The 15,546-nt window shown below is 49.3% G+C and overlaps 1 protein-coding gene across 5 annotated transcripts in view; it reads left to right on the top strand.

Moving 5' to 3' along the window:
• MAP3K4 (mitogen-activated protein kinase kinase kinase 4) overlaps nt 1-15,074 on the top strand; it is an 86,381-nt gene extending 71,307 nt beyond the window's left edge. For all 5 annotated transcript variants that reach the window (XM_032338537.1, XM_032338538.1, XM_032338541.1 and 2 more), the window contains 10 exons: nt 393-493; nt 1,121-1,201; nt 4,149-4,340; nt 5,355-5,425; nt 7,566-7,682; nt 8,538-8,697; nt 10,391-10,513; nt 11,409-11,515; nt 12,937-13,116; nt 14,537-15,074. In XM_032338537.1, coding sequence (XP_032194428.1) covers nt 393-493; nt 1,121-1,201; nt 4,149-4,340; nt 5,355-5,425; nt 7,566-7,682; nt 8,538-8,697; nt 10,391-10,513; nt 11,409-11,515; nt 12,937-13,116; nt 14,537-14,557 — 1,153 coding nt within the window. In that variant the 3' untranslated portion in view covers nt 14,558-15,074. The remainder of the gene's footprint in view (nt 1-392; nt 494-1,120; nt 1,202-4,148; nt 4,341-5,354; nt 5,426-7,565; nt 7,683-8,537; nt 8,698-10,390; nt 10,514-11,408; nt 11,516-12,936; nt 13,117-14,536) is intronic.
• The last annotated feature ends 472 nt before the right edge of the window (nt 15,075-15,546 follow it).

The following is a 15,546-nucleotide window of genomic DNA, read 5'->3' as shown; positions in this document are numbered from 1 at the left end:
AGCCCTGTTTGGCTAATAATTTTGATCCATCCTGGGCTTAAACGTGGAGCTTTCCAATATGCCAGTAGCTCCTGACTATAAATCTTGTTTGTACTTTTGTTTTTAACTTAAAACAGAGCGTTACTCGGTCAGGTTCTTGTGTGTCAGCAGCGGAGGATAAAAATCTGACTGTCCTGCCAGCTCCAGAGAAGGGTTTCTCAGTAGCAGCGCGTTCACTGTGGGAACATAATTCTGTATGTGGGGCTGCCCTTCCCATTGTCCTGTGCTCACTAGATGCCACGTGTCCCCAGTGGGCAGAATTGCCCCTAGCTGAGAATGACCCCTCTAGAAGAATCTCAGGTCTTTCGAGTTCCATTGAATTGACAGCTCAATTTTTAAAAATCCCAAAACAGGGGTTCCAGCGTCCCTGAGAACGACCGGTTGGCTTCCATAGCTGCCGAGTTACAGTTTCGGTCCCTGAGCCGCCACTCAAGCCCCACTGAGGAGCGCGACGGTGAGTAGTGAGTGAGCTTCAGACTCTGGTCTCGACCTGCTGAATCCTCTGCCTCAGTTTACCACTTTCCATGCGTTATGCCTTAGAAAGAAATGAAGAGTGAGAAAGAGGTGACAGAGTTCCCAGAGAACATTTGATGTTCAACATGTTGGCGTTTTACTATAAATGCCTTTTTAACTGTACGTGCATTTTCTAGGTCTACTTTTGTTGCTTTTTTTAAAAAAAAATTATTTCTGATACTTTAATTGCCAGGCGCTCTTATTTTCTTCAAAAATACAAACCTTCAGTAGGTTTGTTAGTGATACACTGAGGCTTTATTATAATGCTGGGCCTCTTGAGTGGGGTCCCCAGAGAATCTAATTTATGCTCTGTTTTCTGATGTCTTGTTATTTGTGGAAAGTTTAATGTGGCTAAAATCATGTAATGCCACTGACAACTTTTTACTTTGGTATAGTTTCCTAGAAGTGATTATCAAGACAGCTTCTCACACTCACATCAAATAGAAATTAATTACCAGAAAGGACAGGTTGATGGTAACTAATCATTGCCGTGCACCATTTCAGTCTTGCTCTCGATTACATAAGATTCCATAAATGTTAATTTGTGTGAAAAACATACATCTTGCAGAACCAGCTTATCCAAAAGGTGATTCAAGTGGGTCAGCTCGAAGAAGCTGGGAACTTCGGACACTTATCAGCCAGTCGAAGGGTAAGGGAGAGAATGTTGAACTTAAAATGCTTAAGGATAAAGTGAGAAGTTTCAGTTAAAATATGCTTTAGATTTTGAATTATTAGTCCTTCTATGTTAACATTTTCTGATCTCTTTTATCTGTGTGACATTACTTCCTGTGTGTACTGTGTTTATAAGTATTTCCTATTTCTTTTAATAAATTATAAGCTCCTTTGGATCAGAACATGTTTTATTGATCTTTGTATTCTTCAGGCAGTCGTGGTGGTTAACCCGTATGTCACCTTGGATGGGCTCTTAGCATAGTTCTTTGTGCATGGGGGGAATATAATTAATACTTGTGAAATGAAGAAGTAGTCATGTCTTAATGCTGTATGATAACGTTTTTGAGAAGCCGCGTAGTTTGGCAAAGGTGGTAACTGATAGAGCACTGACAGGTACCCAACAGAGCTGGGACCCAGCACACCCCGCCTCTGTCTCCAAGTCTGTGGTCTTAGCAACAGTCACCCCTTGGAAGATGTTGTCCATCAAAGTGGGGAACAGTCGGGGGATGTCACGGAGGGGTGAGGCTTGAGCTGACTCTTGAAGGAGAAACTGGTCTGCATCAAGCCTCGGGGGAAAAGTATAGAATAAAAACACATCTGGAGGGAGGCCCAGTGACTGTGTAGCTGTAAATGGAGGTGAACTTGAAGAGGCTGGGGGAAGATGCACCGTGGCCAGTCTTCAGTGACAGCTGAGTGTTTAAGGCCTCTCCCAGAGTTGGTGGCCAGCCCTGCAGCCTCTTGAGCACCTGGTGTGTTCAGGGAGTGGGAAGGAGTTGCTGGGAAGACCCCGGGGTGGAGGAAGCTGCTTGCCCTGAGTGGGGAGGAGGTAGGGAGATGGGTTAGCGTATCACTCAGTCATGCAGTGTCAGATACCGGACCAAGGTGGGATGTTCAAAAAAGGAAGGACGTCAAGAAATGACTGCCAGGTCTGGGGCAGGTGAGGTGTGTACGGAGGGGTAAGGGCACGGAGATCCATGTGCTGGAGCCTGGGTGACAGGTAGGGGAGTTCTCCAGTGGCTCCCACGTTGCCAGTAGTTCCCCCGCGTGCCAGGTCTTTGTGATAATTTTCAAAACAAATACTTTGTGGTCGAGAGAACTTGGGAACTCTTAGGATAGTTATAGTTCACATTAACAAAGGTGGAGAAATCTTGAAAAATTTTCACTGTTTAAAAATTTTTTAAAAAGCCCCTCCCAGAAATATTTGACAGTGGAATGCATGGGCTCATAGCTGTGAAGTCTTGTTGTGCCCAGGAGACCTGATGCGTTCTATACTGAGGTAAAGAAAAGAGCGATTCATGTTTTTAAGAAGTGGTTGTAGTAGGAAATTACAATTACAATTAGAACATTGTGAATCTTGGGAAATTTCTCTTCTCAAAGTAACCCCCTAGCCATCCTCGTCCTCCATGATCTCTTTGTTGGCCAGAAAATTCAGGCTCCTAGTAGGGAGGATACGGAATGAGGAGTATGTCGTTGGGACATGTCTGAGGCAGTGCTGCTCACAGGACAGGTGGGACCCGTCGGTGGGTTGTAAAGTCTGCAGTAAAGAAAATAGGACGGAGCCTCCGCCGCGCGCGGAAGAGCAGTGTTGTTTCATGAGACTCTCGCTTAGGTCTCTGTGTGTGTAAAATAAGTCATGATAAAATTAATCGGAGACCTATTTTCTGGAGATGTGGAGCCTGAGAAGGTAAGAAATAGTAGTAACAGTAGCGAAACCTCACTGAGTATTGCTGTGTCCCGGCCACGGTGCTTAGTGCTTTACGTGCGGGGTGTCACGGGACGCTTACAGTAGCGCTTGCGCCGGAGATACTGCCCCCGTTCCGCAGAGGAGGAATTTGATACAGGAAGAAGTCAGGTCACTTGCCCATTGTCAAACACCTGGAAAATGGTGAAGTGAGGGTTTTCCCCGGGCATTCTGGTTCCAGAGGCTTTGCTCTGGACTCTTTCCGGAAAGGGACAACTGAATTCCCTTCTCATCAGAGATGGCTTCTGAGGAAAGGCATGGCATTTCAGCGGCGCTGTGACGCGTGAGCTGTGCTCCCCAGGCACAGTGGGAAGACAGCGTCTCGGCCAGGAAGGCGTGAACACACGCTCCGAGTGAGAAACGGCGCAGGGTGTTCTGGACGAGCCTTTTCCGTTTGGTCCTTCTGGGGCCTGCGGTCGGAGAAGAGGAGGACAGTGTGAACTGGGCAAGATGAGCCGGGTCCGAAGTCTGCAGGCCGCGAGTCCCGTAGGCAGGGCTTCGGTGTTTGGTAAATGGGTTGTTGAGAACCGTGAAATAATTTAAGTAGGAAAGGGGCATGGTCAGATTGTCCCTGTTAGTAAGACAGTTCTGGCCACCAAGAGCATATTGGAGGGCGCCTGGGTGGCTCAGTGGGTTGGGCCTCTGCCTTCGGCTCGGGTTGTGATCTCAGGGTCCTGGGATCGAGCCCTGCATCAGGCTGTCTGCTCGGCGGGGAGCCTGCTTCCTCTCTCTCTGCCTACTTGTGATCTCTGTTTGTCAAATAAATCAAAAATTAAAAAATTATTTTTAAAAAAGTGTATTAGAGACAGAATAGCCTGGAGGCAAACGGGAGGTCCCTGCGGTGTCTGTCTGAGCACCCGTCTGGGGGAAGGAAGTCATCGGCTCTAACCAATTAGCCTGGATTTTGTGTGTGTGGGTGGGGGGTTGGTGGCGTCCTCTGCAGCTGTGCAGTTGGAATGGACTCAAACGCACCTGCTGGGTGTGTGTGTGTGTGGCGTCGCATCCTCTGCAGCTGTGCAGTTGGAATGGACTGGAACGCACCTGCTGGGTATCTGACCGGAGGACGCTCGGCCTTGCTGTGCTGAGTGCTCACGTGTGTTGTGTTGCTGTTCCTATTGTTATCTCTGGGCCTTTGACTCACTGCTGGTGACTGGAACTACTGAGTTTGTGATTCTCCCTCTAGACGGTGCTTCCAAACAAGGACCCATAGAAGCTATCCAGAAGTCAGTCCGATTGTTTGAAGAAAAGAGGTATCGAGAGATGAGGAGAAAGAATATCATTGGTCAAGTTTGTGACACCCCTAAATCTTACGATAATGTCATGCACGTAGGCTTGAGGAAGGTGACCTTCAAGTGGCAAAGAGGAAACAAAATTGGTAAGGAAATTGAGGAACCTCGATTGAAAATGGCAGTAGTTACACGTCTTTAGGCTAAACCATAGAATTGATCCTTTGTGACATGACATGTCTTTTGCAGAGGTTCTATTCTTTAGTTTGTGTAAATAATGTGTCTTTAAAATGTGTTCTAAGAGCAGTACAAGAGGAGATTTTGTAAAGATTTTTTTTTAAATGGTTCATTAAATTGAATCATTTTGCTTGATAACTCCAGAAGTTGCCCGTGGAGAACTATGTAAATTTTACCCATTAGCTCCCATTGATGTTCTTACGGCCTTATTCCTTCCAGCACATTTTGAAGAGAGACGGGTACAGTCCTAAAACACTGCCGGTTAATGATTTCCCGGCCAAGTGCCTCTTGCGAAAGAACCGCCAGAGGATGGTGTGACAGAAGGAGCCTGACCGTGTTTCAGACCCTCCCCGCTTTTCAGTGCATCTCTCCGGGGGGTGTTCAGGTCTTAAGAGGCCAACACAGTTGTAACAAGAGGACTCTGTGAGCCCCCGGAAACCCTCAAGGGTCTGTAGAGCTGTCAGGGCAGAGAATACTGAAAAAATCTAGTGCTTTATAAATTTTATCAATTCTTGCTACCTGTCTTAGCCATATATCCCCTGAATGTCCCCAAAGATATGTTAGTCAGATCCATTCCCACACATCCCTGGCTGTGCAGCGATGAGGTGTGGTTAGCTGTGGCCGGGCTTCCTCCTGACCCCTAGCCCTGACCTCCCTGAGGGCCGGAAGTGCGCAAAAGTGTGCACCTTCACGCCCCTTCCAGGGTTTGCCAAAGTCACTTCTACTCTAGATTTTTACAGGTAAGGCAAAGCCCAGAGATTGCCTTCAGTCATTGGGGAACACTCAGAAACATTTTGGTCTTGCAGTAGTGGATAATTATAGGTCTTGTAAATATAGATCCAGACCTGGGGAAGGTTATCATATATCTGAGTGACTTAAAATGGCCTCGCTCTGGTGACTGAGAGCAGTGTGTGTTCTATTCACAGGGGAGGGGCAGTACGGGAAGGTCTACACCTGCATCAGTGTGGACACCGGCGAGCTGATGGCTATGAAGGAGGTGAGTGGTCTGGCCTTGTGGGGGCCTTTTGGTGTGGCAGAGATTTGGGGAAGAAACTTGTTTTCGAGGCTCTTGGCGCCTAGAGCCAGCTTGGTGTCTCCATGTTGAGTCGTTAGGCAGATGCCCTGCGATGCCAGAGTAGCTGGGCATCTGACTCCAGGAAGGCACCGGTGAGGATGCTCGGACCAGGGGCACAGGTAATTCTGCCACCACACAGCTGTGCCAAGTGCCACACAGAGCGAGGCGAGCAGAGTTAGCCGAAGGCCAAGAGGACCCTGGTAACAGCGTCTTAGCAGGGAGCTGGGGAGAAAATACTGTTTGTGATCAGCTTCAGAAATGAGTAGCGTCTCTTGGGGCGCCTGGGTGGCTCGGTGGGTTAAAGCCTCTGCTTTCAGCTCAGGTCAGGATCCCAGGGTCCTGGGGTCAAGCCCCGCATCGAGCTCCCTGCTCAGCGGGGAGCCTGCTTCCTCCTCTCTCTCTCCCTGCCTGCCTCTCTGCCTACTTGTGATCTCTGTCTGTCAAATAAATAAATAAAATCTTAAAAAAATGAAAAGAAAAGAAATGAGCAGTGTCGCAGCAGCCGGAGGGAGGATGGGGGCGAGCAGGGAAGCCTGAGGAGGCCCATCAGGAGACAGATACTGGTGAGGAGACCCTCTGGGCCTCCGTGCAGAGGAGCCCATGGGGCAAGAGGCCTGAGCCACCCCGGCCCGCTCTCTGAGCTCCTGCGGTGGTTCTCGTCTTCCGTGCGTGGAGAGACGCTCGCCCGCTCTGCCTCTACTCCCCTGCTCCTGCTGGGCTGTCAACTTCTTCTTCTTCTTCTTCTTTTTATTTTTTTATTTTTTTTTTATTTTAAAGGTTTTATTTAGGGCGCCTGGGTGGCTCAGTAGGTTAAGCATCTGTGTTCAACTCAGGTCGTGATCCTAGGGTCCGGAGATCGCATCCTGATCAGGCTCCCTGCTCAGTGGGGAGCCTGCATCTCCCTTTCCCTCTGCCTCTCCCCACCCACCCCTGCTTGTGTGTGTACACTCTCTCTCAAATAAATACATCTTTTTTAAAAAATATTTTATTTATTTATTTGAGAGAGAGGGAGCACAAGTAGGGGAAGAGAGAGAGAGGGAGAAACAGACTACCCACTGAGCAGGGAATCCAACATCAGTCTCGATCCCACAACCCTGGGATCATGACCTGAGTCCAAGGCAGACACTTAACTGGCTGAGCCACCCAGGGGCCCCGGTCATAAACTTTTCTTTTCTAATTTAAATTCAATTAATTAACATATAGTGCATTGTTAGTTTCAGAGGTAGAGGTCAGTGACTCATCAGTCTTCTGTAACACCCAGTGCTCACTACGTCACATGCTCTCCTTCATGCCGGTCACCAAGTCACCCGTCCACCCCCTCTCCTCCCCTCCAGCAACCCTCAGTTTGTTTCCTGGGATTAAGGCTCTCTTATGGGCTATCTCCTCACTCATTTTGTCTTGTTTTATTGTTTCCTCTCTTCCCCTGTGCTTCTGTTTTGTTTCTTAAATTCCACATATGGGTGAGATCGTGTAATTGTCTTTCTTTGGCTGACTTATTTCACTTGGCATAATGCCTTCTGTTTCCATCTGCATTGTTGCAAATGGCAAGATTACATTTTCTGATGGCTGTGTAATATTCCATTGCGTGTGTGTGTGCGCCCGCGTGCGTGTGTATACATCACATCTTTATCCATTCATCTAGTTGAAGGACATCTGGGCTCTCCCCATAGCTTGGCTTTTATGGACATCGCTGCTATAAACATTGGGGTATAGGTGCCCCTTTATAAACTTAAGGTCCCCTTTATAAACTTAAGGGCACAATCATCTCACAGCTTTCTGTCTTCCAGAACCTATATGCTTATGCTCACTTATTGAATGCTTAATGTTTTTGTGAATTCAGTTTGCGGGTTACAAAAATGATCCCATTAGCTGTTCTCTCACCAAATATCCTAAAGCAGGCATGTTTCATTCACGTGGAAGGACAAGGCAAAGAAAGACTTGAAGTCTGGTTACAGGCACACTGACCGTAGTCCCGTGGGTCCAGATGACACAGATGTCTGGAGACCCCCTTGTTTCTGGTTTGTGACGGGACCAATGCTGATCAACACTTTTCTCTTTACAGATTCGATTTCAACCGAATGACCATAAAACTATCAAGGAAACTGCAGACGAATTGAAAATCTTTGAGGGCATCAAACACCCCAACCTGGTTCGGTATTTTGGTGTGGAGCTTCATAGAGTAAGCCACCTTTGATGACACGGTTTTGTGTGAGCCGTCAGTAAGGGCAGTCGGAGTCCTGTTCTACATCGCAGGTCTTCTCATTTCAGAGCACAGTAACTTTGCCTAATTATCAGGAAATCTCCATGAGTTACATCATTTCTGCATTCTCTCTGAAACTAGAGGAGTTCTTCCTAAAATGTAAGTTGTAGACTGTAGTCGTTAACCCGACATTATAAAGCACTGAAACCCATCCTGCCGATGAGAAGATTCTCCTAAAATGCCCCTTACGCAGCGTGTTACTTTTTTCCCCCCATTTTTCACTGATTATGCTGATTTTTCTTTTATGTGTACTAAGGAACTGTTGAGAAATGAGGAAGTTAAAACTTCAAATTCAATTCCCCCCTTGTGTTTAGAAGTAAATCCTTGGAGGGGAAAGAGGATAACTTAGAGCATCTCGGTGGAGTCTGAACTTCCAGGGGAAGTTGAGTAGTGGTGATTTAAATGTTTTCACAAATAAATTCGTACCTGAAAAGGATGTGTTTCAGTACTTAATAATACATTGGTAGGGACAGCCCTGTTGGTCCCTGTCTGAGATTATATAGCAGACTTAATTTTAGAGGATTACAGACAATTTATCACCTATGATTTGGAGAAGACACTCTTATCCCGACCAGCTGTATAATTCCAGACAGGAGGCAGGCAGACACTCTGTGTAGGAGTGAGGAATGAGCGTTATGAGACAAGTTCAGTGTTGAGGATGATGAGCGTAGCGTACCATTAGAAAGATTCCTTTGGGGCGTGACCGGTGACGTTGTCCAAACTCTTCCCTTTGGTGTACGTGTGAACACAGGCTGTGTCTTCTTTCTCCCGCAGGAGGAAATGTACATCTTCATGGAGTACTGTGACGAGGGGACATTAGAAGAGGTGTCCAGGCTGGGGCTTCAGGAACATGTCATCAGGCTGTATTCAAAGCAGATCACCGTCGCCATCAATGTCCTCCATGAGCACGGCATAGTTCACCGTGACATCAAAGGTAATCCTCCCCTCACCCGGCTGCCGTGGAGCCCGGACTGCGTGCCTCCCCACGGAGTAGATGCTGTCAGGACACTCGATCCCACTCCCACATGTCATTTCTCTACAGAGAAGCACTGTTACTGTGAATGTGCTTCCATAAAGAACCCAGTGTGGACAGGCCATGTAGGACACACGTCCCCATGCATGAGCAGATGACTCTGTCTTTCTGCGTAACACTGTTTTCAGTGAGGTCTTTTTCTCTTCCTGTAGGCTGATTTAGCCAACCGTAGATTTACTAGGCCGTCTGATTGGAGCATCCTTGTCTCTAGGTTAAGACTCTAATGTATTTCCATGTGAAGTCTGAAGTGCTTTTCTCTTCTGGCATGGGAGGAATAGTCATGCTTGTCTCACAGCTGTCCCTCTGGCATTTGTCCTGACCTTTGTATTTTGGGAAACGGGGGATAATTCAAGTGACAAATTGTTTGTTTCTGATGAGCCCTAGACGGTAGGTTTCGACTCTGTCACACAGTCCAAGGCTGGCCTAGACGCGTTCATTCTAGAATTGGCTGGCTTCCAACCAGGCACTAGACCCAGGGCAGGGCTGGATCATAGCAGAACCGGCTTTGGTCTGAGTGTAAGGCTCGGCTGTCCTCCCTCCAGTGGACCCCCCTGAGTCCCCCATACCCACCAGCCTTGTTGCCTCCCCGCCTGCCCGTCTGCCGCATCGCTCTGCTGCCTGGGATCGTTCTGAGCATTTGTCGGATTGGCTCTTTATCGGGCCTGGCATGGCCTGTTTCCAGGTGTTCTGCCACAGACACCCGTACTCAGTCCCTGAGCCCTATCACAAAATGACACCTTCCTGTGTCATCGGCCATGGCCATAAAGGGAATTCATCAGGGTCCTTGAATGGAGTCTGTTCACTTGTGTCCTTGTGGCATTTTTTATGACTCAGTATGGCAAGTGTGCATGTGTGGACGACCTCCAGAGCCGTGACGCTTGCCCCGCACAGCCAACGGTGGGGACCGTGTCCTCTGGGAGCATGCAGGTGCTGAGCAGCCCCCGTCCGGTGTCGCTCACCGCGGGGCTCATTCGAGTGGCTCTAATGCTGTCTGAGAATGGTGCCTTCAGACACATGGTGCCAGAGGTGTGTGCTGCCGTCAGGGCGACAATATCTTACAGCCTAGAGCTGCCTGGAGCCGTGAGCAGTGACCCGAGATACCGGCTAGAGTCCGGGGGGACGCGTGCGCAGTGCTTTGAGATATAAGGGGGCTCCGGGGCTTCTCCGCCCTCAACGGCGTGAAGTCAGCCCAGGGCGGCCGCAGCCAGGCCCAGAGAAGGGCCGTGTGTGCCCTGCTCTCACTCCACGTTGCTTCCTGTCCCAGGAGCCACTGGCGTGCTCGCGACTCTGGCGTTCAGACGCGGCCACCGCAGCAGCTGTAGCTTCCGTGTACTTCCTGCAGAAGCGTCCCCCTGCGCTTTCCGCATTAGAGCGTGTTCAGAGCCAGCCGTACTGAGGCGAAAATGTCTTTGCCTTGTATTCCCGTTCGTGAACAAGGCTTACAGTCTTTCTGTGGTTGTGCTTTGGAAGTCAGGTCTTATAAATCTTTATGCTACTTAGTTTGTGACTCCTGTGCCTGGGAACCGGGGCTGCCGTGTACTGGAAACGCCCTCCACGTGTCCCTGAGCCCGACGAGCGCCCGTTTGTTTGTTAGGTGCCAACATCTTCCTCACCTCCTCCGGACTCATCAAGCTGGGCGACTTCGGGTGCTCAGTCAAGCTCAAGAACAACGCGCAGACCATGCCAGGCGAAGTGAACAGCACGCTGGGGACAGCAGGTGGGGACTGGCTTGCTGTGCCTTTGCCGAGGCGACTCATTGCGGCGCGCCTGCTGCCTGGGTTTCCTGGCAGCTCCGTGGCCAGTGCGGCCCAGTGGGGAGGGAGGGCTTCTGAGCGCGGGCACTTAGCGCTCCCGCCTGCCCACGTCTGAATGGCACACTGGCTCCCCCTGAGGTGACAGGAGGGAGGAAGGGCCTCTGTTGCTCCCCAGAAAACCTATTTCTGTTGTTCACATGGGGTTTATTAAAACAATTCTGGTTAAAACACAGCAGTATGTTAAATACAACAGTATGAGATTTTTTTTTAAGAACCTAACCCTTTCATTGTCCAACACTTGTGACAATTCATGTTTCTCTGGAGGAGGCAGGAAGTTCAGAGCATTGTTGGTACTTTTAAAGGAAAAGCAGTGGGTAGGCACACCCAGAAGTCACTGAGTGTCTTAGCACATGGGACCGTGCTGCCCGTGCAGCCCTGCCCATGCCTGGCAGGCCCCCGCCAGTCTGCTTTATTGTGCCTTTAAAAAGGGACACGTCCATGTGGAGATGATTTGTTTTGATTGTTCAGTGTCATAGAATTTTACATCTTCTTTTGCACATTAAATTTCTTTTATTATTGTGAATACAGTTTATCTGAAGATTTGCCATTCAAAAAATTGTCCTTTAGATAATAATTCAGTCCCTAAAATGTCCATTCAGAAAATTGATTTGAAAAATGTCTGTTAGTTTCAATGTTTCCTTTTATGTAACCTAGAGAAGGTCCTCTCTGTTCCCTGCAACAAAGCCATTGTTTCATTTATGTGGAGTATCACACAGTATGAATTTCTGGCTTGGCTCTATGACTGTGGGGTGCTGTGTTTATAACCCATTCCTATCACCGTGTCTGTGACTTTTAAAGCATACATGGCTCCTGAGGTCATCACTCGAGCAAAAGGAGAAGGCCATGGGCGTGCTGCGGACATCTGGAGTCTGGGGTGTGTCGTCATAGAGATGGTGACGGGCAAGGTAAGCAGAGCTCACTTGGAGGCGGAACCACGGAGGGCACTTCACGTGAACAGAGCTGTGATTGTGGTTTTATTGGCTATTACAAGCATACCATGGACACACATTCTGCTAATTAGAGAACGAGACTAAATATGAAAGATGTGACCTGTCAATAGATAGAGTAACGTGAAGACAAGTGACAAACTAGGAACCAAATATTTGTGAGATTAATGACTTAGAGAACTTTTAGGCGAGTGAGTAAAAGAAGTTGGGAGCTCAAGTGAAAACGTGGAGAAGCGAGGAGCTACAGACAGACACAGGAGACTCGAAGCTTCTGTCCCCAAAAACACTAGCACGCGACTGCAGCGTCCCTCAAGGTTGCCAGACTTGGAGGCAGCTGAGCGGTCCCTCCGTGAGTGCACGGATGAGCAGACCGTTGATCTGGACGATGGGGCTTCTGCGGCGAGGAGGTGAGCCGTCCAGCCAGAGGACGACATAGGGGAGCTCCGTTAAAATGCGGTAAACGCACACCGCCGGCGACAGTGGCTCCTCTGAAGCCCCACACACAGGAAGTGTGACTCCAAGCATGTGACGTTCTGGGCAGGGCAGGGGGAGGCAGGAGGACCAGCTGCTGCCAGCGGCCCTGGGAGAGGGAGGGAAGGATGGTTGGATGGAGCTCGAGGCTGCTCAGGGCAGCGAGACTGTTGTGTGTGTTTGCGTATCTGAAAATTCTAAAAATGTATCTTCTGATGAAAGTACTGCTAAGGAACAGCTGTATACATATCTAAAGGGGCCTCTGTGTGTGTGTGTATGTGTGTGTAGTGTATGTAGTGGCATCATTTATAAAGCAGAAAATGTCAGAAACCTCTCAAGTGTTATTAGTAGGAAAATGTATTCTACCTTGAGGCTGCTGAACAAAGTAGCATTTTATTCTTACGTTTTATGAAATATAAAGTACCAAGAGCTTTGCACTATTAGGATGTGATGTTCGTTATTCAGCAAGGTGCCATAGGGATGTTGCTAGGAGAGAACTGTGGAGTTTCATATGTTTTGTTGACATTTTTATATCATTTTACATATTACATATTTTACTTGCTCGACGGTGGCTTCTAGATAATTCCGGACGAATAGAACATCCAGATGGGGTCGGCAGACTGTGCTGAGCAGCTGGCTTTGTAAATAAGGTTTTACTGGCGCTCACTCACACCCATTCCTTCACGTATCTTCTATGGCGTCAGTCAGGCCGCCGTGGGAGAACTGAGGCGCTGTGACAGAGGTCGTGGGGCCTGCAAGCTTAAAATACTTGCGAACTGGCCCTCTAAGTAAAAGCTTGCTGGCCTCTGGGTATTTATTAACACTGCGATGCCTGAAAAGATTGGGCAGTTTCGTTTTTTTATGGCCGTGTAATATTAAACCTGCTTTCCCCTCCCCTCTTTTTTTAGAGGCCTTGGCATGAATATGAACACAACTTTCAGATTATGTATAAAGTGGGAATGGGGCACAAGCCACCGATCCCTGAAAGATTAAGCCCGGAGGGAAAGGACTTCCTCTCCCACTGCCTTGAGAGTGAGCCCCGGATGAGGTGGACGGCCAGCCAGCTCCTCGACCACTCCTTCGTCAAGGTTGGGCAGATCCCTGTACCTTTTTCATGTTCGAATGTTTGAGTTCTGTTTGTATCTGGCACCAGAGGCCATGTGGAAACTTAGATATAAATATCTGTATGTGTATCTGAAATGGAGAAGAGCTAAATGTATTATGCCAGGGAATTTTGTGTATCTTTTTTTTCCAGAAAATGTTCATTGAGGTTCTCTGTTTGATCCGTCCTGGTGCGTTTACGGTACCCATGGGACCATCCTGTGGAATTGAGAATGGGACTGGGTGAAAGCCACTGTTTCTGCTCCTGGAAGCCCAGGGCTTAGTAGTGACGAAGCGCTGTGCTCCGAGCTGGGCTGAGGGCATATACCCCGCGCTGTCGGGCCGCTGAGAAGAGCGATCTCATCCAGCCAGGCAGTCTCAGCTGTCGGGGCTTGCTCTGGATGAGGTGTCTGAGCTGCTCGAGAGGGTGTGGGGGGGGGCCAGGCAGGGAGGTGTGGGTATGGCAGGCTAACGAGGGTGAAAAAGTTGGACTGTGTAGAGCCAGATCACAGGACGCGGAAAATGGTCAAAGGCTGCGGAAGTGAGCGGGAGCCCGTGAAGGACTTGTACTGTGATGAGAAGCTTGGCACGGTTCACTGGGATTTTAGAGGCAGAGTCGTCAGAAAGGCGCTGATAGGGCTAATGGGCTGGGCAGGGGAGGTCAGGGGCGAGTTATCCGTGATCTCTGGGGGCTGCAGTGGCCACAGACTGAAGAGCTGATGCGATGAGAAAGGCGAGTGAGGGGAGGGGTCTAGGACGACTCCCAGGCCCCCGCTTGGGTCCCCATGGAGAGCCTGGCAGCCCGGCAGGGAGCAGAGGCAGCTGGCCGATGGCCGCGTCAGGGAGGCGGGGGGGGGGGGGGGGGTCCTCTTCGGTAGATAAAGGTTGAGGTGTGTTTGGAACGTCTGCTTTGGGCGGGATTCCAGACACATGTGTAGGTGACGTGGGCTCACACCTGGGACCGAGCGGGGCTCAGATGCGGATCCAGGAGATGGATCATTGCCGGGAGAGAACTTCCAGGAGAAACGTGCTGAGCATGGAGCCCTGGGGCACGCCGCGCTGGAAGGGCACTGCTGGGGAGCCCCTGCCGGAGCGGGGGGAGGTGCAGGAAAGCGGGGCGAGTGCAGTTAAGGGACAAGTGGCCGGACTTGCTATGTAGATATTAGGGCTTAGTGGTTAAAAACACACTCATTTCTTTGTCGAGACAGTTTGTGTCGGTCGGTAGTGTACAGATGCATTCTGCAAAGTGCTCTCAGGGGCCGGGTGGCAGATGTCCCAGGGTGCACGAGTGGAGCCTCCTGTCCCTGCCGGCTCCGACCCGGGGTCCTCGCGGCGGCGGCAACGGCTTGCCTATGAGCCACAGGCCTGCCACGAATTGGCTTCAGCTCTCTCCTGCCTCTCTCGCAGGTCTGCACAGATGAAGAATGAAGCTAATCGGTCTGCGGCCTGGTAGTGTGTGCTCGGAGAATTCTCGTAATCACTACTGTATGTAATATTTACATAAAGACTGTGCTGAAAAGCAGTATAAGCCTTTTTAACCTTCCAAGACTGAAGACTGCACAGGTGACAAGCGTCACTTCTCCTGCTGCTCCTGTTTGTTTGACGTGGCCCGGGGCCCTTCCGAGTGACGGTGTCCGCGAGGTAAAGACGCTGCATGTTAAGTGCCATGACTACTGTACACGGACCATCGCCCCGTCACCTGCTTCTTGTGGGACCCGAGAATCGTGACATCAGCGTAGGATTTTGACTTTCCTGGGTTCAAAAGTAGCTGTAGTATTATCAGGTGTCCCGGGCCTTGTTGTTAAACTCTTGTTTGTCGAGTGCACTGACTGTGAAACCTTACCTTTTTGTTGTTGTTGGCAAGCCACAGGTTTGTTATGCAAAGGCTGATTAATGAAATTTAAGAAAAAGGTTCTTTTTTCAATAAATGGTTTATTTTAGGAAAGCTCAGTTATATTGTCTTTTACTGGTTATCAGCTTCAGAGCCAACACGTTATCTGAGACCGAGGTCTGTCCCTTTCCTTCACGTGTTCCTGTATAGAGGGGGATGCAACTGGATGTGCTAGAGGTGAGCCCTGGGTCCCTGCTTGGGAGCCCTGCAGGGTCCGGGGTCTCCTCACTGAGAAGCCGAAAGGATAAAGGAAATGCCACCGTGGATGCCAGAGGCCCCTTTAGATTCTCTTACGATCCCCAGACACTGGAGGTCCAAGGAGAGTGGAGGCCTTGTTACCGTGCACTGAAGGCTCTGGACCTTTAAACCAAGATGTGTCAGTGCACGGTCAGTGTCCAGTGCTGCTGAATGACATCTTGACAAGAAAGCATCTTTTTCAGAATGTCAGCATTTCAGCAGTTTTCCAAAATAGCCCGAAGTACATGCCATTGATGGTTTCTTCATCTTTTCACAATTACATTTTTAA

Source organism: Mustela erminea, chromosome 4 (assembly GCF_009829155.1).
Source record: "Mustela erminea isolate mMusErm1 chromosome 4, mMusErm1.Pri, whole genome shotgun sequence".
Classification (NCBI taxonomy): domain Eukaryota; kingdom Metazoa; phylum Chordata; class Mammalia; order Carnivora; family Mustelidae; genus Mustela; species Mustela erminea.
Note: the sequence above shows the minus strand (reverse complement) of the source record. Positions and strands in the feature narration are given on the sequence as shown.